This window comes from Ixodes scapularis, unplaced genomic scaffold (assembly GCF_016920785.2).
Source record: "Ixodes scapularis isolate PalLabHiFi unplaced genomic scaffold, ASM1692078v2 PGA_scaffold13__105_contigs__length_92229423, whole genome shotgun sequence".
Lineage (NCBI taxonomy): Eukaryota > Metazoa > Arthropoda > Arachnida > Ixodida > Ixodidae > Ixodes > Ixodes scapularis.
The window spans coordinates 87,712,838-87,736,572 of NW_024609839.1; the positions used below are offsets into that span (position 1 = coordinate 87,712,838).

Genomic DNA, 23,735 nt, shown 5'->3' on the forward strand with positions numbered 1-23,735 from the left:
TTCCTCGCGAAGATCACGATTATGGCAAAATAGTTGACGGAAGTAGCAGGCGACACTCGTCACTAGTTCTGGCAAACAGACAGATAGATTCTGTTTTCGCATTTCCGCGCTCGCTGCCACGGATGAGGGGGTTCGCTTCAACCACCGAAATATGGCCGCCGATGCCTGTTTACTGAGCAGTCGTGCCTGTCGCCATCCCACTAACTGACGTTACGGGCGTTAATATATCAGGCACAAAGAGTCTCACTGACAGAGAGCAGAACCCCCTAATACTCGAACCCCGCCTAAATAAAATAGAGCGTAAACACTGTCGCCATGTTAACCTACGAAAAGTTAACATAGTGACAGTGTTTACGCTCCAGGTAAGGAAAAGCATGGCCTGTGGTTTGAGCCGGATCCTTACAGGGGGTGCAAGGTGAGCCCTGAGAACGTGTCTGCTGCCCTAGAGTACTTCACAAAAGACGAGGTACAATGTTCGCGTCAAAGTTACAGTCAGCAGGATGTGATCTCTGTCATGCTCGACGGGGAGCAACGTTCGTGCCAAAGCGCTTCCTGACACGCTCAATTTGAGACGCCTTTCGTGAATACAAAACAAGCATCCCGATTCCGGCGTTGGGCTAACGAAATTTTATTCCTTGCGCCCTAAATGGGCCAAATGTAATCCTCAACAGGAAGTGTGCGTTTGTGTGCAATCCGTTAACTATTACCTTTGTATTGCCGCTGTAGAGAACGTTACAGGCTTAACATTCAGCACTGGTGAAATGAAGTTAGCATTTCTGTGCGACCCACTAGCAAGTCTGTGTATTTAAGGAAACTGTGATCACTGCCCAAAAGGCTAGTCTCTTACACTCGACGACCTTCATATTCCAAAGGATGAAGAGATAGTGCTTACAACATGGGAATCCGGCGACCCTTGTGAAAAAAACAAAAAAACATTGGATCCTGAGACTTTCCTTAAAGTCGTTCAAATCGCAGATGAAAGTTGGATATTTCACAACCATATCCGACAAAAGCAAGACAAAGCGATCTACGATGAAAAGCAGTGCATGCAACGCGGGAGCATTGCCTTTCATTCTGACTTTGCTGAAAACTGGACCATCGTGCTTCCTGACAAAGTTCAAGCATAACACTGGAAAAAAAAAGTTACGTTGTTTACATGTGTAGTGCCGACAAGAAAACCTACAAACAACTTTGGTATCGTCAGTAAGGACCTAGAAAACGTGAACGAGTGGGTTTAAGGTAATGTTGCGGTATACTCGCACGTGACGTACGTAAGTGACGGGGCCGCCAGTCATTTTCAGAATCGTTACCACCTTCACCAGCTTGCACAGAATGATTGTCCACAAGCCCAGTGGTTATTTTCTGCATCTGGACCTGGGAAAAATACATGCGACTGAGTTGGCGGACTCGTGAAGCACCAGGCCACGCTGAATAACCAGAGAGAACGTTCAATAAATGCAATTCAGACGGTCAGGACAATGGTGAGCGTTCTATCAAAGAAACTGAAAGGCGTGCATCTTGTATATCTGGACGAAAATGAGGTTGTTCGGTATCGTGAACAAAAAAAAGAAGAGTGGCTGACGGTGCGCGCCTTCCCTGGCATTCAGTCTTGGCACGTGTGGCGGCTGTGCAAGTCATCAAAAGAAGGAACCTGTCACATATATGTAGCACGGACAGTCGGGTTTTAATTAGAAGCAACTTTATTAAAAATTCCTCGGGAAAGCGGTCATGTTCCATTGGGGATCGCGTGTTCCATATCGGATCTAGTCTACTGATCCCGGCGCGCTCCAAAATGACCAGTGGAGTTCGCCATAAGCAGCAAACTAAAACTACACTTTAGGTGTATTTTGCGAAGTATTTTATCAAAGTATAAAACTGGTGTACTTTGAGTGTCTTGCTTTTTAACAAGGGGCTCGTCGGAATCCGCTTTCTTAAAACCAAGTCCTATCGACTTCTCTGGTGTCGAGCAAAATAAAAGAATCGTTTCGAAAGTAGCCCCCTTCTTTTTTCAAGAACCGCGAAACTGCGTCTTAAAAACCGTTAACTGCGCACTAAAAAAATAGAAAAAATAATAAACGGGGTGCTGCACAGATGGAACAGGGTCGCATTAACCACCGGGAGCATGACAACGAACGTTAGTTTCGTTGTCAAGCTCCCGGAAAAAAAAAAAAAAAAAAAAAAAAAAAAAAAAAAAAACCTTATTAGCCTCTAGAGCATTGGGAGCTCAACCGCGCTAATTGGCCACGGCCCTGCAAGCACCGATCGTCTTTTCGGTAGCGTGCGCTTCTTTGGAGTTGTGGAAAAGATATTGTTCAGCAGTTTGCGTCAAGTGAGAAAGGCGAATTAGATCAAATAAAAATAAATATCACGATTTAAGATAACCTAAATTTAGGGCAAGGAAAATCTTTAAAAAAATTAATATTAAGAAATAAATGGAGAAAAGAAAACAGAGGGAAAGGGGGGGGGAGACAATGTCATGGATTAATTGAGAAGTTGTCTGTCGTGGTGTCGTGTATTCTTCTATTTTAACCCCATTTTATATCTCTCCCTTTTTGACCCCTGTGTAAGGTTACTTTGCGTGCAGACATGATTAGAGAATTACCCGAGGACAGACCACAAGCATATGTTCGCAGCTTGTTTTCTTTATACATCTGCACACTTCGAACATGTCTGAAGACAGTTTTTGCGTATGACCAATGTTGAATGACCGTCATACTACAGGCAAGAACCACATGCCTCAGACAGTAGAGAGTTTTAGGGAAGCCTTTTTCCCTAAAACCTATTCACTATCTATGCATACTTAAATGAACGGGTCTACCACTCTAACCTCCTCGTCTATCGGTGTACAAATTCCATCAACCAAAACCACTATTAAAGCAAAACTGAGCCATATGGCATCCTCGACAGCTACAGAACTTGCGGCAATCAGATCAGCTGTGCAGCATATTATTCCACAAAATCCACACCAATGGCTGGCATTCGTCGGTTCTAAGTCTTCACCCCTAGATCTCTCTCCGCTCAGTAAACAAAGCTCAAAGATTCAACCTATTTAAGCGATCCTGGAGATCTACCAAATGCTTTGGTTCAGGGGCATAATATAGTTCTCCGGTGGTTGCCAGGACGTTGCGGGATAGCTAGAAATGTTTGTGCAGACAACGCAGCCAGAGATGCTCACAAGGAGAATCCTTCTAACCTCATTCAATTTTAAAGAACCGATTCCTATAGCGTCACTCGAACAATCGGCAGTGAAATGACATCGTTGTTATGGACATACCCACATTATAACTACGGATACCTAAAACGCTATGACCCCAAATTAGAATTTTGCGTGCCACGAGACCTTTCAAGAGTTTAAGAGACACTTCATCGACTGTGTCTAAAATGTCGCATATACAAAGAAATACCTACCTGTCATTGGGAAAGAAGAATAACCCGTGCGCTATTCATGTCCTTCGCCCGAAGATAGTGGCCATCTATTGTATAATGCAAGAAATATGATTCTGATATAAAATGGACTTTTAGCAAACCGCTGCCGCGTTCCGAGTACCGCACTACCGGAGCCTTTGAAGCATGCTTTTAAGAGCGCGCCCGGGTGATACCGTGGCACGTGCTTAAAAGCATGCTTCAAAGGCTCCAACAGCGAGGTACTCGGAATGCGGCAGCGGTTTGCTACAGGTCCCCAATGACGTTAAAATACCGCCGGGGCTAGGACCAAATGAAAAACTTGAACTGCACCACCTTCTTGTGCCTTGGCCATGTTATGGAGACACACATAAGGCCACGAAAGCACTAATGTGTTTCCTCTTTCATACTCGAATATTCAAACTCTTATAGAAATTCGGTGTATATAATGTAAATATGTATTATGTTATAAAATTGTTTCGTGTTTCGTTTTTCTTCATTTGTCCCCAACTCTACCCCTTCTCGTTTGCGAAATAGCAAATCCACTTTTTAGCAGGTCGACCTCTTCGTGATCGTGAATCAACACCTCTTCTTTTTCTCTCCCTTGCGTTTCCTAAGCTGTCAATGCGTCGCGCACCTTGCGAGGGTAAATTTTCTTGAAGATTATGAAGTTAATTGTTTTCGCAAACTTGTTTTATTATTTTTTATTAGCGGCTGCAGGTGACGCAGGTTTGAGAAACTCCATGCTCACGTTTTGCTTTACGCTTTGAAAGTTAAGTCTTAGCGACAAACTGATGAAACTAGCACGACGACACGGCGCCCTGAGCGTCTGAAAATGCATCATTACGAAAGCATTTCGAAAACGTTCTATACATGTCGAAGTATAAGAGCCTTACGCAAACAGTATTCATTAACTTCGGGCGGAGGTTTCTAGCTTACCTGACGCAACTTGTTTACGCGCGCAAAGAGAATTTATTAGTTGCAACATGGACGCCGGAATTTCTGCGCGATCAAATAGAATCTTACAACCCTTATACAAAGAGCGAAAACGCATTATTTTTCAATGGGAACGCATCGCGAGAGGCTTGAAAGCTGTGAAAGGCTCCCTGCTTAACAGGGTTAGCATACAAGGCTTCTTAGCGCTCAAATGTACGATAAGCTTAGTTCCAAATGATTTTGGCAGAATCGCATTCATATGAACGAGTGTTCCATCGGGCGATCTTGTTTATGTTACTATGCTGACACGGCTTCTGGACAAAAAAAAAAAAAAAGAGATACAACGGAAGTGTGATCTAAATCATGGTTTAACTAATTTAACTCAGGACGAAGTTGATGATAGGTTTAAATTTGAAAAAAAAGAAATAGGGGCTTTGACATTTAATATGACGTTTGACCATGCTAAGTGCTAGGCTACAGATTTACCCAATCAAACATTTTCTTTCTTTTGGCAATACTTTAACCTGGAATATTTCCAATTTTATATAGACTATTTAGAGTTATTTGTCACAACTTTCTATGCCGAGTGTGCAAGGTTCTGTTGCCGCTCTTCTTTTTCTCCTGTTTTTTTTCTTGCCGCGTTTAGGGCTTATAACGCCAGGGACTTGAATATATGGAAAGTGTGGCATGCATTAATTTAAATAGAATTCGTTGTTTTTAGCGCTGTTTCAGAGCCTTTGCGTTACAAACATTTACAGCGATGTTTATTTCACCATTTTGTATTTAAACCAACGTTAATATTTGAGTTCTTAAGCAAAATCGCGATATTCATCATGAATCCAATATGTCGGAAACTTTTTCATTATTCCCTACAGTTAAAAGCAACAAGGAATATATCGAAAAAGGGCAACTGAAAAAGTCATATTTATATTATAGCTTACAAGAAAGAAACAGAAATACTATGCAGTTAAGGTTTTATACTCATAAGTAAAAATCTTGAAGTCCTATTACTAGTAAAGCCAATAGATCAGTTCAGAAAAACACGCATAATAGGGTAATGTCTCGCTAATATGGGCCCCTCCGTTCCCCCCAAAAAGAGTCCATAATGTGATTTGTTCAAAACGGGTCTAGCACAAAAATAGTCCCGGAAATAAAGGCCTCGGACAAAATTATCCCGGTAGAAATGGTCCCGGAAAAAATTATCCCGGTAGAAATGGTCCCGGACAAAATGGTCACAAGCGTAAACCCGGACAAAATGGTCCCAAGTGGTTTGATGGCACTTTGGAAGGTCTGTAATTTTAGTTAACTGATACACTGAAGCCTTAAGCAACACGCGTGTAATGTATATCATAAGGTATTTAATGTGTTTTGTAATATATATTAGAAAACAAATAAAGAATCCCCAAAGTTAATTAAAAGTATATTATCGCTCGCTCAGCTCTAAGGCTGCTCTTCGCATAAGTCAGAGAACTTACAAAGCTGGAGCTCGGAAGTCACAACAGAAATACACACGAGCACACTGAAAGTGCAAGGTCGCAATGCACTCTGCGCTTGATTGCACGAGCAGGTAACAACATGCACGAAAATTCGACGAAGACAGGTATAACCTTTTGTTTTCAGCTCTGTTTGTTTAGTCCTATCAGCTCGTAGCGTCGGCTTCACTGGGACTTTATTAAAACGCGGTATAGTCGCAATGCAAGCAATCACATGCACACGATAAATCAGACATTATCATGCACATACTACATATTTCTGATGGCGAGCATACGGTCACGTATCGCTACTGTATGATTCACGCTAAAAAAAAAGAGCCCAGGCTAGCATAATACTGCAGTGGAATAATTTATCACGTACAGCGCTAACCAGTGTTGCCGCTTCTCAGAGGCAGACCGACCTTAAGCTGTATAAACACGAACGTCAATTTTAATGCGAAAGCGTTAAAGGGATGCTGAACCGAAATCTGGATTCCCCAAAACTCGCGGCAGAGGCGTGCAACGGGATGCTACAAACACAAAAACATCACTCATACAGCGATATCTCGAACGGATGACCGTATGTTTCAAAAAAAGAGGCGCATTTGGCAGGAATGTTGACGTCATGCTTCTCCGAGAAGGAGAGGGAACGGCCTCGCGTCTTCTCCGCCTCGCAGCCTTGAGGGAGCGAAGCGAAGAGAGGAGGAAATAGGTATCTTGACGGTCACACGCCTCGCCGGCCTGGTTCAATCTCGACTTCTTTTTCCAAAGATACGGCCGTCCATTTGAGATATCGCCTTACTAGTAGTGTTGTAGGGATTGTAGCGTCCCGCCTACATCTCCAGCATTGTTTTTGTTTGTTTTTTGAAACCAAAATTACGGTTCACCGTCCCTTTAAGTGTTCCCTGGAGCGAAGCCGGCATTGTCTGTAGCAGCGAAAAACGGCACTTAAATTCCGTTAGTACCAGCGAAAAACGGCGCCTAAGTTCCCATTGGCTGAGCGAAGCGGCACCTACAGTCCCATTGGCCAAAAGCACAGCAACGCAGATGCTTTCTCCTGGAAGCTGGCGGGGCGCTCAAGGTCCAAGCGGACGCGCTTCAGAAATAAAGCACAAAGAAAATCACAGCAACGCAGATACATCGTCACGGAAGCCGTGGAGCCGGCGGAGGTGCCGCGCCTGCGCAGTGGGCGAGCGTGATGTCACCGCCGGAGCGCCGTGTGAACAATGAAATACGTTTACAAATCTCTGTAAGGCGAAACTAGAGCGCAGCTCTGAGGAGGAGGAGGAGGGGAGGTTACACCCCTCCACCTCCTCACTCCCTTCTCCTCCTTCTTACCTCTTCCTCTCCTCCTGCCGCTGAATTTGTTCATGGGTGACGTGACACAAAGTCATGACGTCATTTTCCCCGCTAAATACTGCGGGGAAACTGAATTGGTATTGAGGCCCATGTAACGTCAATTTCCCCGCTAACTTTAGCGGGGAAATGTCCCATAATGCAACGCGCGCGGTTACACCGACGCCGACGCCGCTCAACGCGGAAACGTGCGCTTATGAGCTGCGCTTTGAAAAGGAAGACGTGGTGCACTGCCTGTAGGAATGCGCTTGCGTGCAGGAATGCTTCCGCATTCCTACACGTAAGCAGTTTTAAGTATCTTTTGCGTGATGGCGTGTTATGGAACAACACTTTTCTTCTCGTATTGTATACGTCAAATATTACAGACACATTATTTGATATATATATATATATACTTGTATATCATTCCTATAGTACACTTTTTCCTTCTTGGCTCAGCTAGTGGCATGCAGTGTGTTTTGAATTGAATATATAACCTTTAAAATAATTAGCGTTTCATAACTGAATTATTTATAAAAATATATTTTCCTTTATGTCCAATTTGCAGCAAGTGCAAACAATCGACTAAACCCGGAAGAGCAAGCAAACTATGCCTCAAAATTTGCCTGGGACCGTTTTGTCCGCGTATGCGCTTGGGACCATTTTGTCCTGGGCTATTTTGACCAAGACCATCTTGTCCGGATTCCGTTCATAACAAAGAGACGAAAATGCGCGCATTTAGCAAGTCAGTCCCGAAAACTATGTCAATACAGCGCGGTATGCATACTAACGGGCTTCATAATAACGAGGCATCACTACTTACTAAGAAAGTTTTTTTTCTTATCCGAAGCGTATACCGTAAGATTACTCGAGGAAAAAAATTAATATCCCAATTACAAGTCCTAAACTCCACATGATCCTTTGTCAGTGAAACCCGAGCCTGGGTCGGCACGATCTCCAATCTCCGGTTAATCAAACGTCAGATTAGTTCCAAGCTACGAGCTAATCAGTCGCCGTGAAAATGTCGCCGCGAAAATGCTGGGCACGTAAACCTCTCCGAAGATAAAAAGAAACGCCAAGAAAGAGGGCGCAATTAGACGGCCGCATTTAGCAACGCTTCAATAGACTTCCTTCCCTGAATCAGCCCCTACTTCCGGGTAGAGACGTGCGCGCCGACCGGAAGGTCCCATCTATGACGTCACTGGTTTCGCGAACAACAAGCGACGGGGTCTTCGGCGTCTGCTGCCTGAGAGGACACGTTCAGGGGGGAAACAAAAACGAATATACTTGAATGGATTCACATGCCGCCACGGGCGATATGTTATATCACACACTAAAACGAGGCCGTGTTTTTTTGTTTTTTTTATACGGTTGGATCTTATTTGATTAGCGCTGTTTGTACTTGAAAATAAGCTTCTTGGAAGCCTCAACTTGTACTCTGTTCACCTTTGAGCTGACAATGTGGTGGGAGATACGCGTTCGTAGAACCAGTTGTGGGTTCATTTTTCACCATGAGATGACGTTCCCACCCATACACACACTAAAACAATATATATATATATATATATATATATATATATATATATATTTATATGGGAGATTTCATCTCAACTCAGGCACAGATTTTGGGTCGAATTTAAAATTTCTGTCAAAAAATACATGTTCTCGGGCAATTCCTATAATAAAAGAAAACGCAAAAACGGCGAGTTCGACTGATTTTTGGTTCTCAAGTTATGGACCTAAATGTAAACATCTTCGAAGGACATCCGTCTGGTTAGGAATGATTTAAAAAACTTCAACTTGCAGGCCGTTCCGCGGGACAAAAAAAAAGGCACCCGTGATCAAGGGACCGATCGAGTTGGTTCCGAAACGTAGGGATTCTTGCTTTCAATGAAGCTTGGTTAGAGTTTCAAGTTGAAGTTTTTTAAGTTATGGACCGTTCAAGCGGCCAAGGTGGAAACAGACGTTTTTCCAGCTTTCGGGGGTGCCATATTTTACACCATCCCTTTTCCCTACTTTTTACGCTACATCAATATAACTTTTTTGGGAAAACTCTCGAGATATGCTTTTTTATGCTAATTAAGCGTCTAGGTAATAAGATCCTTAATGTGTTTCTTTTTTTTAAATTGTCGAACCGCCTCTCTGCGACGATATTTGACAAAATTCAGCAAGCTGTGATGCATGACATAATCAACATATTTTTATGATCTTTACATCACCGTAAATCTCCAATTAAGCTCATTTTTCAGTATAATCTGAATATTTTGCGCTAAATATATAATGCGCAACATGTGCCTGAAAAATGAATATATGGAAAGCTAGCATGTTTGGAGTCAATTTTCTAAACAAAACCACCTATTATTTATTTTATGTTTTATTCACAGTTAGGTAATATAGTAGTCTCTCAGGAACTACCAACAGAAATTGTAATATATTGTTTGTATAGCCGCTATTACGAATCGAATCTCGTGCTATGAGCGTTTTGAATGAGACTTCACACAGGCGCTCTGCTGAGCAAAAGTTTTGCCTATGTAAGGTTTTCTATTTATCGTTCGCAGTTACCTCAATATCCAACCATAAACATTATTGAAATTTGGAGTAGTGCACTTAAAAAAAGCTACTTAGAAGTCCGTATCCACAAGTGCGGGCACAGCGCTTACTTCCTCTAAATACGGGGGAATGCAGATCGTTAGAGAATTCCTCTGGGGCCTTTTAATTTCGGCTTTGAGTTTGAAATACCGAACTTGATTAGTAATTGTCAAATCTTCTTATGTCAAACAGATATGCAGTGCATATACATATGTACGATTTAGTATCTGACGCTTAGGAAGTACGGTCTATTTTGTGCACATACGGGCTCTTTCGTAAAATAACGAGCATTTCGTAGCGTGTAAGGCTTCAAATGTGTTAGTCATGTGTGTAGGTTTCATTTCTATTTTCAGTGATTCACACCAGGTTACTTAGACTTTTTCTCTTGACTTAAGCTTGTCCGGAGTCTAGTTGTTACATATCTTCTCCGTCAATACATTTTTTAACATTTTATCCTACTAGAATTTGTGAATCATCGCCATTGTGTAGTATGCAGTCTGCCTATAATATTATATGCGATTGTAACGTTGACATTTTTCTTGATTTTGTTATTTTCAAGTCGGCCTTGAAAAAGTGTATTTTATCCAACCAAGAGTTAGTGTAAGCTTGTATTGGCTCTGCAAACTTGTATTTGTGTCCTTACAAATGTCTCTGTAATTTTGTGCATGTTTGTATTTTAAATAGTGTTGCTGTAAACACGAAATGACAGTGCACCACACAAAAGCCGTTACAGCTGTCTGTGGGCACTAAAGAAAAATAAAACATGATTATTATTATTATTATTATTATTGTTATTATTATTATTATCATTATTATTATTATAGGGTGAAGCTCACACACCTTGCAAATCACCCCGATGCCAAGTAAATAAATATTGTTAGGATAAATAGTGTTGCTTTACTGGCTTTTCCCCGCTCATATATTGAGGTAAGTACTAACATTAAATAGAAAACCTTACATAGGTCAACATTCTGCTCAGCTGAGCGTCTATACGAAGTCCCGTTCAAAACTCTCATAGCACGAGATTCAAGTCGTAATAGCGGCCATACAAACAATATATTACAATTTCTGTTGGCAGTTCCTAACAGACTACTATATTACCTAACTGTGAATAAACAAATGAAAGAAATAAAAGGTGGGCTTTTCTAAATATTCGTTTTTCAAGCAAATCTTCTGCGTGATATGTTTAAAGCAATATATTCAAAAATTATACAAAAAAAGAGCTCAATTGGAGCTTTACGGTGATGTAAAGATCATAGAAATCAATTGATTAGGTCACACAGCACAGCTTGCTGAACTTCGTCAAATATTGTTGCAGAGAGGCGGTTTGACAAAACAAAACAAAACAAAAAAACGCATTAAGGATATTATGACCTAGTCGCTTTATTGGCATAACTCGCCGTTCGCATCTTCTTTTATTCAAGAAATTTACAGGCAACTATTTAAAATTTCAGAGGCGTTAATTATAAGTTGGTGTATTTTTGTGAGTCACGTGTATTACTGTGCGACAAGTGAACAAAAACCAAAATGTAGGCTTTTATAGCCGCCATACAAACAAAATATTACGTTTTCTGTTTATTTTACTTTATAAATCACTGCAATAGGTAGCTAGAGAAAAATAATAAGCCAAACAAAGGTATAGCTTTTTAGAAAATCGACCTTCAATTCGCAAACGTTTTTGAAATAGTTCTTGCTTTACGAAAAAATACTGCCCTTTCTCTTTTACACACAACGTCAAATTTGTTCTCATTAGAATTAGTCTACTCTAAGCTTTCTGAAAATACTAAATATGTTAAGACACCTCATATAGGTCACACGGAAGAGCTGGTAAACTTTGACAAATATCATCCAAAAACGTCATTTTGGCAAATTTTTTTCAAATATATTCCATATAATTAATCGCTGTAAAGTTATTTATCAGAAAATAAGTGTGGTCACAGCTATCTGTTAAAAAAAATAAGAGGCGCCAATTTTGAATTAGTGTATTTTTGCGAGTAAGTTGATTTACTGACAAAACAGTCAAACAAATCGGACTTCAAGTTTTTATAGCTGCCATACAAACACGATATTACATTTTCTATTTATGTTAACTTATAAAGCACTGCAATAGCTACCTAGAGAAAAAAAAATCAGCCAAATAAAATGTAGTTTGATTTAGAAAATCGACCTCCAATTTGCAAAACTTTTGAAATAGTCCTTGCTTTACGAGAGTACACTGCCCTTTCTCTCTTACACGCAACATTAAATTTGTTATCAATAGAAAGGGTATACGCTTAGCTTTCTGAAAATACTAAATATGTTACGATATCTCAAATAGGTCACTCGGAAGAGCTGGTCAATCTTCGAAAAATAATGTCAAAGGGACACACTTTGACTATATTTGAAACAAAAGTGAATATAAATAATCACAATAAAAATGTTCACCATAAATAATCTCTATTCTAAGAGTGGCCGAAAAAAGTTACATTACACTACCAAAAAAAAAAGCAAAAAGTAGAAAGGAGCGAAACATGACACCTCCGAGAGGCGAGAGAAAGGTGAGTTTGCGCCTCGACTGCTTAAAATGTCCCTAACTCGAGAACGAAAAATCGCACAAACTTGTTGTTTGCACTCCCTGTCACAGAAGGGTTTTTCCCAAAACACATCTTTTTTCGCCAAAATTAAACATTCGACCCCTTATCCGTGCCTGAGTTGAGATGAAACCACCCATATATATATTTTGGTGTACTTTACTGCAGAACCCAGAGACAGACAATATAGGTGAACAGTAGAAGTATAAATGACGAATTGCATTAGATCTGAAAAATGCGACGTGTGCCGGGACATTTTGCATGGTGTTTCACTAGGTGCTTGTCTCTGCGCACACGGCATTTTTTTAGTCTGATCGTATTCTGAGCTTCACCTTCGCAATCGTCCGTTGTAACTCAAGAAGGTAGAGCGAGGGAAAGGAAGGCCGGGGAGGAGGAAGCAGAAGAAACCATGTAGAAGAGAGGGGAAACCTCCTCCTCTCTCCAGCGTTCCGTCTGCTTCCTCCTTTCCGCCCTTCCTTTCCCTAGCCCTACATTCTTGAGTTGCAACGGACTGTAGTGTTCTAGTGTTGGCCGTGATTCCTTGTCTCGCGTTCTGCAAGGAAGTCAACTCGCCGGCCTTAATTTTTAGAGTAAACACGCGGGGGTTGAGGTCATGTGATAAAGGGAAGGCCGTTGATTGGTTCTGCGAGCGTGTAGCGTTAAGGTTGAACGGAGCATATAGAAACCGGAGATTCACTACGCTACTTTGCCCCTTCAGGACCTGAGGGAGCTCTCCCATTCTGCGGAAAAAGAGCGAACAGTGCGATGAACAGCTTTTCAAATTTAAGGTTTGCAGCGTCAAATTACGAAGACCGAGCATTATGTGACGAGAATCGCACTCCTTCCATCGTATCTGAAACAGAGCAGTGCTTGTTATTCTCAATAGCTTGCGAAAGCATTGGACTTGCATGGGAGCTCTCTGTTTATCGGCCATACATAACGTAAGTTTCAGTGGAGCTTTTATCAGTATAAACGTGTTACTTTGTTTACATTAAATTTAAATTGCCGAATCGAAAAAGTGTGACACTTTTATAAGCATAAGTAAACAAACATCGTTTTTTTAAACTCAAACACTGTCATATTTACTGCTAGCGTGGTGTATACAGTGCTTATTGGAGTAATAAAATTGAGCCGTAAGTCTCGGTGCTCTCTAATGCCCGAAGGAAAATGTGAAAACGTGAAGATGTCGTCTTCACGCTTACTCTGTCGCGCTATGAAGACCAACTAAGGTTACATTTCTCGATAACTGCAAGGTTCATAATAGGAAGTAGAAGAGCAAAATACCGAGGTGAGACAAAACCGGGAGACACGCAGAAGAGAAAAAGAAAGGTTCAAACAGGGTGTAAGATAAACAGGTGGGGAAACGAGAGCCAAATGAGCGGCCGGATTGTGTCCCCCTCGGTTTTCCCTTTTTCTGTGGCGCCATCTATGTGGAGCACCGCGAACTCTCACTCCGGGTGGGCGACCGGTGGCGACCGGCTAAGCTGACGGAGATGATTTCTCGTGGATTTTCAATGGAGGACTGTCGTGCTCTCGGTTTAGTTTGCGCACTCTCCCATAGAGTTCCACGCAAATCCAATTCCGATTTTTTTATTCTCGCCGCTGCGCCATCTGTCGCACATCGGGGGTACCCGCAAGCAGACGAGTACGCAATCCGGTCACGACGCTGCGGTACGCTTCTATGGGCCGTTTCCCCACCTGTCTATCTCACACCCTGGGTTCAAACGTTCTGTCTAACAATTAACAGAAATTAAAGACAAAAACAAGCGCTTCTTTTTCTTTCGTTCTGGTTTCTTTTTTTTTTTTTTTTTCAAAATGTCTGAGAGTAGGTAGTTTCCATAACCCCTGGCGTCGCTTTTATGTTTTTCGCTATATTTTTTTGTTGCAAATGACACTTTGCGCGTGAAAAGCCTCAACTTCATCAATATGAAGCTTTTCTTGTTGTTGTTGTTGTTGTTGTTTTCAGATATTCTACACGATATTGGTGACGGCCGGAATATGCCACGTGAACACGGTGCTTCATTCTCAGGGTGAGTGTGAGTAAGTTGAGATGTTTTGTGTTTGTCTCTTTTTTCGTCCGTCGTCTCCAGTGTTTTTTCAAAAATGTGACATAAACCAGCTCGCCTGTCTGCTCACTCTACCTTCATAACATAATTAACTCATAAATATACGCGTTTGCTAATACAACCTCTGGGCGTCGCTCACTTGCTGCTGTTGTGCGTAGATCGTCTGATAGCCAAGCTTTGCTAAAGTGTGCCCACTCTCGTTCGAGTACGTTGAGACCGACACAAGCAGCTTTTAGGCCGATTACGACCGCCATTCCTGCTGCATGCGCTGCCTGTCGTAAGCACTCACAAGAGGCTTAAAAACAGGTTGTGTCGGCGTCGGTAGGAAGTGTGTGGATCAGCCTTAATTTACATGAGATAGGGGATAGCGCGCGACACGGAGAGGAAACGTAAACAGGGAGTTAAACATATCTTAAAACGTTTAACTAATTAGTCCACCAGATGATCCTGATGCATTATATGAGGGGGGACAGGAAAAAAAACTTTGAATACAAAGGTACATAAAATTTAGACAGGTTTTACAAAGCCTTAAAAAAAGCAGAAGGAAAGCAATAGCCACGAACGCTTCAGTGTGTAAAGATAAAATGAGTAGAATAATTCCTCGTCCATCCTCTCGGACTCTCTTCCTTAAAGACATATTTAGAGGAAACACGAAGTACTGCTTGTCGTAGGCTGCAAAGAAAGAGGTCCATAGGTGAGGTTCGAACTTCCACGGGCGCGCGAAAAGGGTTTCGAACCGAAGAGCACTCCGTCGTTCAAAGCCTTCACAGTAAACCCAGGCCATGCCGTTTTTCTTTGAAAGGTTGGACGCTGCGCCGTTCGATTCCAAGCAGTATTTCCGCACCTATCGCTTTAAGGTCTCGTCGTACAGAGAAGTAAACTTTAGCTGATTTTATCTGTGCCCCGGAAAGATGCAAGCTCACTGCCAATAGTAAAATCCCGATGTATTCAGGGCAGAAATCAGTTCAGCAAGTTATGTTTGTATTCGTAAATATTGGGAAACAAACAAACAAAATATTTAATTTTTGTTCTTTCGTTTAAAAAAGAAAAAAAGAAAAAATGCGTGGTAATGAGTTCAACTTTTATTTTCCTTTTTTATAAATGTATATAATGCAATATAATAACTATCACGCAAGCATTAACTTATCCTTAGTGTTTGTGTAAGAAATGCCTTGGTGTAATAAGCGCATATGATCATATAAAATTATATAAGAACATATGAGAACCCTATAGCAACGTGTAATAAAATATAAGCAGCGTTTAAGAAGTTTCTCATAATTTATATAACCTTATATTGTGCTTATACGGTTGTCCTATCTGCTTACATTATCTTATTTGTTCACATGCGCTTAATGAACCAAGAAATGTCTTATATAAATACGATTTTTTACTATAGTAGAGACTCACAGGGATATTGCCGCCCGCAGAGCCGAGAAGGCAACGCTTGGTCACGGTCTTCTAGAAGATTCCCGGTCATTCTCGCAGCAGACGTAACTTTCCCTTTGCTTTGCTATTCTCGAAAGTGCCAGTTCATCCTCGCCCCGAGCGAGCGACGCTCTAACTTTCTTTGCCGAACTTTCGAGATTGTGACGTATGGTAGATAAGCAGCTGCCCGCGACCTTGTCGAGTCAGTCTCAGCCTCGCTAGCGCTCTGTAGTGCCGCCGAATCGCCGCCCGCTGTTCTGCTGCCTCGACGCTCTTCCGTTACTTATTTTTGTTAGGCACAAGTTCGCCAATTAAACCTTTATTTTTCAGTTCACTCTTCGTCTTCACGTCGCCTTAATTTGTGACAATATAAATCGTATTCGAGTTGAGATTTAGCTCTTCTAAAACTGTGCCTGTTGCATTATTTTTTTTAGAGCGCAGCTCTTATGCGCCTGTTTCCGGCTTGAGCGGCGTCGCCGTCGCCGTCGTCGTCAGCGTAACCGTGCGGTGCAGTGTGTGGCGTTTCCCTTGATGACGTCACTCGTGACGTCACGTGTGACGTCACGAGGGTCGCAAGTTACGTCATAGATGACGTCACCGCGCGCTGCATTATGGATAAATTTTTCCGATAAATTCAGCGGGAAATTTCTCTCACTAAATTTAACGGGAAAATGTTTCCCCGAATGGGAGGCGAGTAGGAGAGGAGGAGGGGAGGGTACGGATGAGGAGGAGGGGCACACCCTCCTCTCCGTACCTTACGCTCCTCCTCCTCAAGAGCTGCGCTCTAATTCGGCGTTACAGGGGATTCTAAACTTGTCTCATTTTTTTTTATTTTCTAACTTAAAAATGCATAGTTCAATGAAAAAAAAAAAGAGAAAATGTCTACCCAATAACGACCGGCGGAACGCGCCAAAGCTAAATTAACAATAAAAACTACAGAACCACCGTTTTCACTTCGTTCGTCATCTGGGGCGCATGCCCAAATGCAACGCACTATAAAAAACGCACTTCAGAGAAGAAAAAAAAGCAATGTCATCATGTTCAAACATTATGTGCGTGTGGCCGGAACACTAAACATCATTCACACGTGCTAAAACAAGATATGTGGTCAGAGAAGGAGAAAAGCTTCCCTCGCCAGAAGCACCGTATTCCACCAAAAACCTTGCAAAAACAGTGACACACACACAAAAAAGAAAAATACGTATTTTTTTCACAGGTTCATTCATGCTCGACATATTCACGCCACGTTCTCGCTCGCGTTTTTTTTTTTTTTTTTTTTTTTACTTTGTGCGTTTTCTACGGGCAAACCGGTGTGGTAGTTTTTTTACGGCGCGTAGTTCTCGTTTATCTTACCGTGCGTCACTAACTCGAGAGTTAATTAGTGATGAGCAGTCGGCGTGCATAAGCTAATTTGAACACGCCTTGGTGCACGCGCCGCACCTCTCGGAATTCTGACGACTCGTAGGAATGTATTGGCCTACACAACTTCCAGCACGCCAGCTGGTGTACGTAGTTCTTCTTACTCGGCTGCTTTCGGCCGCCTATACGTCTTACGCTACCGCGGCGTGGCACCTCTCTACAGTGTTCACCCATCCGAATACTCTTTCGAATGGAACTTTTTACGAGTTCTCGCGTTCTACTCGCTCAGGGTCGGATCACGTGGCGTCACTTGAGAAGCTAACGATGCAAATGGGGCGACGGGGCTTTCTTTCTTCGAAGCTCGCTACTCCCATTAGCGTTAAAAAGAGCGGTGAATAGCACTAATGTGGCCAAAAGAAAAGAAAAAAGTTGGAAGGTAAAGTTATACTTTTTACGCGTGGGTGGAGTCGTGCCGGGGGTGCTCTGCTTTATGTCTACACCCACCGAGAGATGAGAACGGCGGGGCGTCTTTTTCGGATGACCGACTTCCGGCACTCGCTCGTTGCTTTCCGCCGTGCTTCGGTTGCGCTTGTACGCTCGAGACTCGCGAGACGTAAAAGCCTTACAAGAGGGAAGCCGGTGCTAGAGGAGAGACAACTGAAGCAACTCCCTGTCGGTTTAATCCTCTCGGTGACTGCAGACCAAACCAAGGTGATCGCCGTCACCACCGTGACATAGATTGCAGTATTCTGTACCATTTTTACTGTATACAGGACTGTCGACAGTCCTGTATACAGTAAAAATGGTACAGTATACTGCCATCTAAAAACGCATTACGCCGATGATTCGACCAAGATGTTGTTAGCAATTCCTGAGGAAGCAATATATGATGTGTTTTATTTCTCTCCCTTCTACCGGGGCGCGTGACACCATGGTTATACCCTCTTGCAACATGAGATCAGCCATAGCCTCCTCTATACTCAGAAAGCCTGGCAGTTCCACGACGGAGCCATAGAGTGCCCGGTCCCAGACTTGGAGCACGAGAATCTGGTAGCAAAGAACATCAAAGTGCCATTTCTCGGGGAACCTGGACGTCAGCGAACAGCTTTTGCAGCGGCGAGGACCCGAAACACACTTGTTCGCTCGGGAGAAGCGTGTTTCGGCGTCTCGCCGCAGCGGGGCACCAGTCACGTGGCTCTCCTCCCATCCGTTGTCTGCCGTTCCACGTCTTTCGTTTCGGCGGCCGCTTCTCGTGGTGGTCTGCCAGGCTTTGTCAGTATAGAGGAGGCTATGGATCAGCCGTACAGATGCAGAGCCGTGTATACAGAGAGTTTGGTCCATGGGAGGCGCGGCCAGAGCCAGGGCGTGCGTCAGACTCTGAAAGAGGGCTTGGCATGCTCTCTTGACCAACCAGAAGCCGAAAAGTATCCCCTAGCGGTGGTAGCGACAAACAACTCTGAAAAAAGGTATATGTTCGTATATGGTTTTAATAAGCGCGTACAATTGAAGTGCAGTGACTCTTCGTAGTTGAAAATAAGGTGCACCTCTTGTTTTCATCATGATCATGCAGATAGATGTAAGAAACGATTGCGCCGCTCAATTCTGTTTTGCTCGGATAGAGTGTGACCGCTCGGATGGCAGATTCCCGGCCCTCGGCGCTTGGCGTACGGACTATGTCGATCGTTCCGCTGGTCGCACTCTTCCACCATCATTTTGGATGACCGTGATTGAAACATCACGTGTACCATATTTTCAGTCATCGAGAGTTACTCCGATGCAGTTATCAGGTTTGTTTCTTGCGACCACCGCCAGGGTATTACTTCCGGCTTCTGGTTGGTCAAACTCGAATTTCTGAAGACGCTCTGGACCAGGCCCAGCCCGCTTTCGGCCAATGGCGCCTCCTCATTCGCCTCCTATACTTCCCAACGAATGGCCATACACTCTACATATACGGCTCTGCACAAATGCTTTGCCTCCAGCTCGCGCTCCTCGCCTTTCGGCGTTTTTTGTCTACGCATACGCGGAAGTGGTACGGAGGCTAGCAAGTTCCCGCATGAGGCGGAGCAACTACCGCTGATTTTAAGTTGCGACAGACTGTACGGCGAGCGAAGGTTTTCAAAATGCGTCTTCCAATCATCGAAACGGCAAGGAGGGGGGCACACCAAACAAAGGGCAGAATAGAGAAAGCGCGAGCGCGAACCCGTGATGACGATCATGCGGCCAAGTGCGTGCCGCAATCATTGATCGAGGTCGAGGGGAAAGCACGTGTGCGCCTTTTGAGGGGGTAAACAAGCGGACCAGGTACGCAAAAAGCAGACGAACTTTCAGGCCGTATCATACCCGTGGAACCTATTGCTATAGACGCTTTGCACACGCGCCAGATTACAGCCGCCATTGCTGACCTTCTCTTGTCTTACCGAGATGCCGAGCCAGTGAAGCGGACGTTGAAGAAACGCCACAGAGACCAATGCTGGGCAGAAGGACATAGTAGAATTTAAAACGGCAATAGCCTGCCCTGCTCTGATCATGATAAAGTGGAGTAAACGTTATAGGAGGAAACAAAAATTAAAGGTCGGTTATGTAGGCGCCCACGCACAGCTGCTGCAAAGCGCCTATATTACCCAAGCATCAAGGAGAATGCAGGGATTGGTGCTCCACGTGCCGCACGTGCTGACCTCGGCAGTCGTAACTTTTCTAAAGCAAATGCCTAAAACAAATTGCATCTTGCATGCGCGTTCGTCAAGGCTTTATTTTGGTTATTTAGTTCGAATCTTTTATACGAGGAAGGCGTGCGCGTGTGGCGGGTGAAACACCGATTCCCGCATTCTCTTTCATGCTTGGGTAATAGAGAGTTTTAGTAGATCGTTTTTTCATCCCGATAATGATACCATGCATGCCCAAGGCGGCCGGAAGGGAGAGGAGGTATCGTTATCGGGGTGAAAAAACGATCTGCTAAAACTCTCTACTATATAGCAAATGGTCTATTGTGTCAAATGCAAAACCGTTTCGAGAGTTTCGGGTTTCGGTTTCAGTCCGCTTCACCATGAGCCTGTTTCTGCTGACCTTCTCTGGACTCTGCGTCGTCGCGTCCATCGTCTTGCTCCTAGGCCTGTTTTTTGTAAGTGCAACGCCCTCTAGTTTTTTCTTAACCACGACTCTCTCACCAAGACCCCCCCCCCTCCCCCTTTTTTCCCCTTCTTCGTTGGAGGTTTCACCTTTCTAGGAGTGACAGCACATGCTTCAAGGGTGTACGATCACCTTTTCTAAGGGGCAATAACAGTCAACCAGCTTCCGTCGACCATTTTGTTAGTCCCTTCAGGCAGTAAGCCGCTTTCTGGGGCTAACAAGTCTTCAGATTCAACAAGAAGTAGACGTTTTCACAAAAGTCAAAGAGTATCGCTTTCGATAGCGTATGCAGATACTTTTCAATATCGGCTTTCATCAACCATTGTTGATGCAAGCCGCGTATACAATGGAAAGAGTTTCAGGGCTGCCCACCCGCTTCTCTCGAACGGACGTGCCGCGATTATTCACCGAAGTCAGGACACACCAAAGTCGGAACGCGCTTCCTGAGGTCACCGCCCTATTGAAAATTCCATCAAGATACGTAACTTGGGACACTGACTGCCAGTCGGCAGCCTTGGTGGAACGTGATAGACCATCAGACGTCATCTGATGGTCCATCAGATGACGTCTGACTGCCACTGCCCAAGGGAATTTCATCAACAAGGGCAGCATTTATATAAGAGTACAGCTTTACGCACTCATAAATATCGCCAAATGCCTCGATAAAACAAAATGTTCGAGAAAAAAAAGAAAAAAAAGCAGACCACCGCGGATCGAACCCGCGACCACTTGCGTACAAATCGGACACCTTAACGCCATCGCTTTGGAAGCCCGATTTGAGCATTCGTTTTATACGAGATGCTTCGGCTGCAAATGCAGTTAAGCCTTCAGCATGTTATGCAAAGCACTCGTACATCACTCGCCGTACTTCAGTTCTACTCACCTGTCATGTAGAGTACTTTCGCGTCGTAGAACGATCCTTTTGTTCGCGCGTCTCCGGCCCAGTAGACCTGGTACACCTTGTCGTCTTCAACTACACCGCTGAAGTCCCTTACATCGTCGGAACTCACAACAGGCTGGGTCTTGTCGAGTAGAAATTCTACTAAAACATAAGACATTGTAGAGCCCGGGCAGGATCGACAGGTTGGAGCAAGCGGGCAAACAAAACCAGTCGAGAGCGATCGTTCTTGAAAGCTCGGTGAAGCCTCTATGGGCGAAGCGAAGTGGCGTGTTCGGCGTTTAGGCGGGCTTCTGATCAAGGTTGTCGGTCGGCTGAGTGTCATATCTCTAACATCAGCGGTTTTATGGGCTCACGTCCCGAAATCGTTTTCTTGTGCATAGATTATTTTTCGTATTCATAGATTTGACGAAATAGTGGTATCCGAACGAACTTTACGTCCTTTGACCGTATGTCTGTCTGCACGTCAAAGCTTTTTGACGTACAGTCAGAGACAATCGATGTACAATCAGAATCGCCACCAAGACATCTTGATGGCATTTCGCGGCGGCCGACTGCCACCAGGAAACCATCAGAAAGCCGACAAGTGGAGTCTGACTGGAGTTTGACTGTCGGTCAGAGTAACTTGTTGGCCAATCAGACATACATGCTTAACCTACAGTCAGGCACAGTCAGCGGTCCACTAGAAAACATTGACTGCCAAACAGGGTTACATGGATGGATTTTTCCTTCGGGCGGTGAGATATGACTGTAAGGAAACAATATTAATTTTGTCGCAAAAACCTGCAAACAAATATTGTATGCAAACATAACGTTCTTGCCATTTTGTACAAATCTCCAAGAAAACTTCATACAAAAGGAGCTTTTTCCGTTTGTTTTTACGCAAAAACATGCTTTTTAAAAGCGAAAAGTGCCAGCGTTCCACCGCCGACGAAATCCGAATGAGAACGACGAAAGTGACGGGGGGGGGGGGGGGGAGGGGGGGGGTAACCTTGCTTTTGAAGAACGCATTACAAATAAGGGGCGCTAGTATCTGTCTCCCTCGAGGAGGGTAATAAGCAAAGCACTTCCTTTCTCACCAGATTAAGGGTGTAAAAGTTGGTTGTTCCTTTTAACAAGCTTTTTTCTTTTTTCTTTTTTTAAGAGTAGAGACGTTTGGTGTTTTCCGTTCGTGACGAATTCTCATCGTCTCATTATAGCTTCGCAGCCAATCAGACTGCGGCATTGGTCGATTAAAATGCCCCTGAACCAACCGCGAAACGAGAAGCTCCAACGTCGCCAACCATGCGTTTTATTGTTGCTGTTGTTGTTGTTGTTGTTGTTGTTGTTGTTGTTTTAGCTGACAGCGACGGTATAGTTGAGTACGTTCGCGTTGTCTTCCAAACGGGAGTGGTCAGATCATTAGAGGGGCACCGTTATATCGTGTCTGAGCTCAGCGCTCAAACAATCATGCCTCCACACTCTGGGGGAGAGCTTTAGGCTACAGACTGACAGACTGAGGAAAGCTGGCTATCCAACGACACTACTTTCAGACGCCGCAAGCAAACTGCTGAAGAAAGTAAAGGGTAGCCAGTCTACACAACGGGACGTGGAACGCAAGCGACCTGTAGTTTTATCCCGTACTTACGCAGGATTTCTCACAATTTAAAAAAATGTTGGAAGCCGATATGGAATCCCAGTGGTTTTCTCCGTACCACAAAAAAAATGAGCCAGATAGGCCCCAGAGTTCATGCGAAGGCAGAGGGAATCGCAAGGAACAAGTGTAGTAAGAAGCACGTCAGGCCGTTCGTCCCATGTGTCACGGGAGTAGTCTACACTATTTCCCTCTCGTGCGGCCGCACCTACGTGGGACAAACGGGACGGTGCCTGAATGAGACGCTCCGCGAACACAAGTACACACCCTCGGAGCGACAGTGGGAGGTCACCTATCGGTTTCCTGTAAAGAGTGCCTGTGCGAGCCGCTTTTGAGTGCCACCACCATCTTGGGACGGCACAGGAACAAAGTGACACGCGAGGTGCTGGAGGCCTTCTACACCCAGAGTAGAGGAAAAAAAAGTGTAGGAGCGCAGAATCAGTGGCGTTGTCAGGCAAGGAGCTGTAGAGTGCCTTCATACACACGCGCGCTTTTGCTTGAGTGGTGACATCTCAGCCATTTTTGCGCCCAATCATGTTTTTATGAATTATGAAGCGCGCGCGCAGTCCGGTGTCACTCAGCTGGAGCGCGTAGCTTTGGCTATAGACGCCATTTTACCGCCCATGTCACGCACCGAGTGCGCGAGAGCGTCACGCGCTGGCACACTATGGGCAACAATGGATGTCTTCACCCTGAGACAGACAGACATGTAGGCACCCTAAGGAGCTGGAATCCCTGAAGCTGACAATAAGGGTCCAGCGCGTGCCGTAGGCACCTATCATGGGTGAAAGGTGCGCGTGCGATTGCGTAAAATATTGTTGTTGTTTTTTTGTTTTTTTTCTTTCTCTTTATTTTTCTTTTTTTCGTTGAATAAAGAAGCTTTAGCTGCGAGCCAGCGCTCTGTCCTGTCTGGTTTGTCTTTTC

At 43.9% G+C, this 23,735-nt stretch overlaps 1 protein-coding gene across 1 annotated transcript in view; it reads left to right on the top strand.

Annotated features, from left to right (window-relative positions):
* Positions 1 to 23,735, top strand: part of LOC121046736 — an 80,477-nt gene that overhangs the window by 28,320 nt on the left and 28,422 nt on the right. The window contains exons 2-3 of the mRNA XM_042289704.1: positions 14,271 to 14,334; positions 20,187 to 20,272. Of these exons, the coding sequence (XP_042145638.1) occupies positions 14,271 to 14,334; positions 20,187 to 20,272 (150 nt within the window). The remainder of the gene's footprint in view (positions 1 to 14,270; positions 14,335 to 20,186; positions 20,273 to 23,735) is intronic.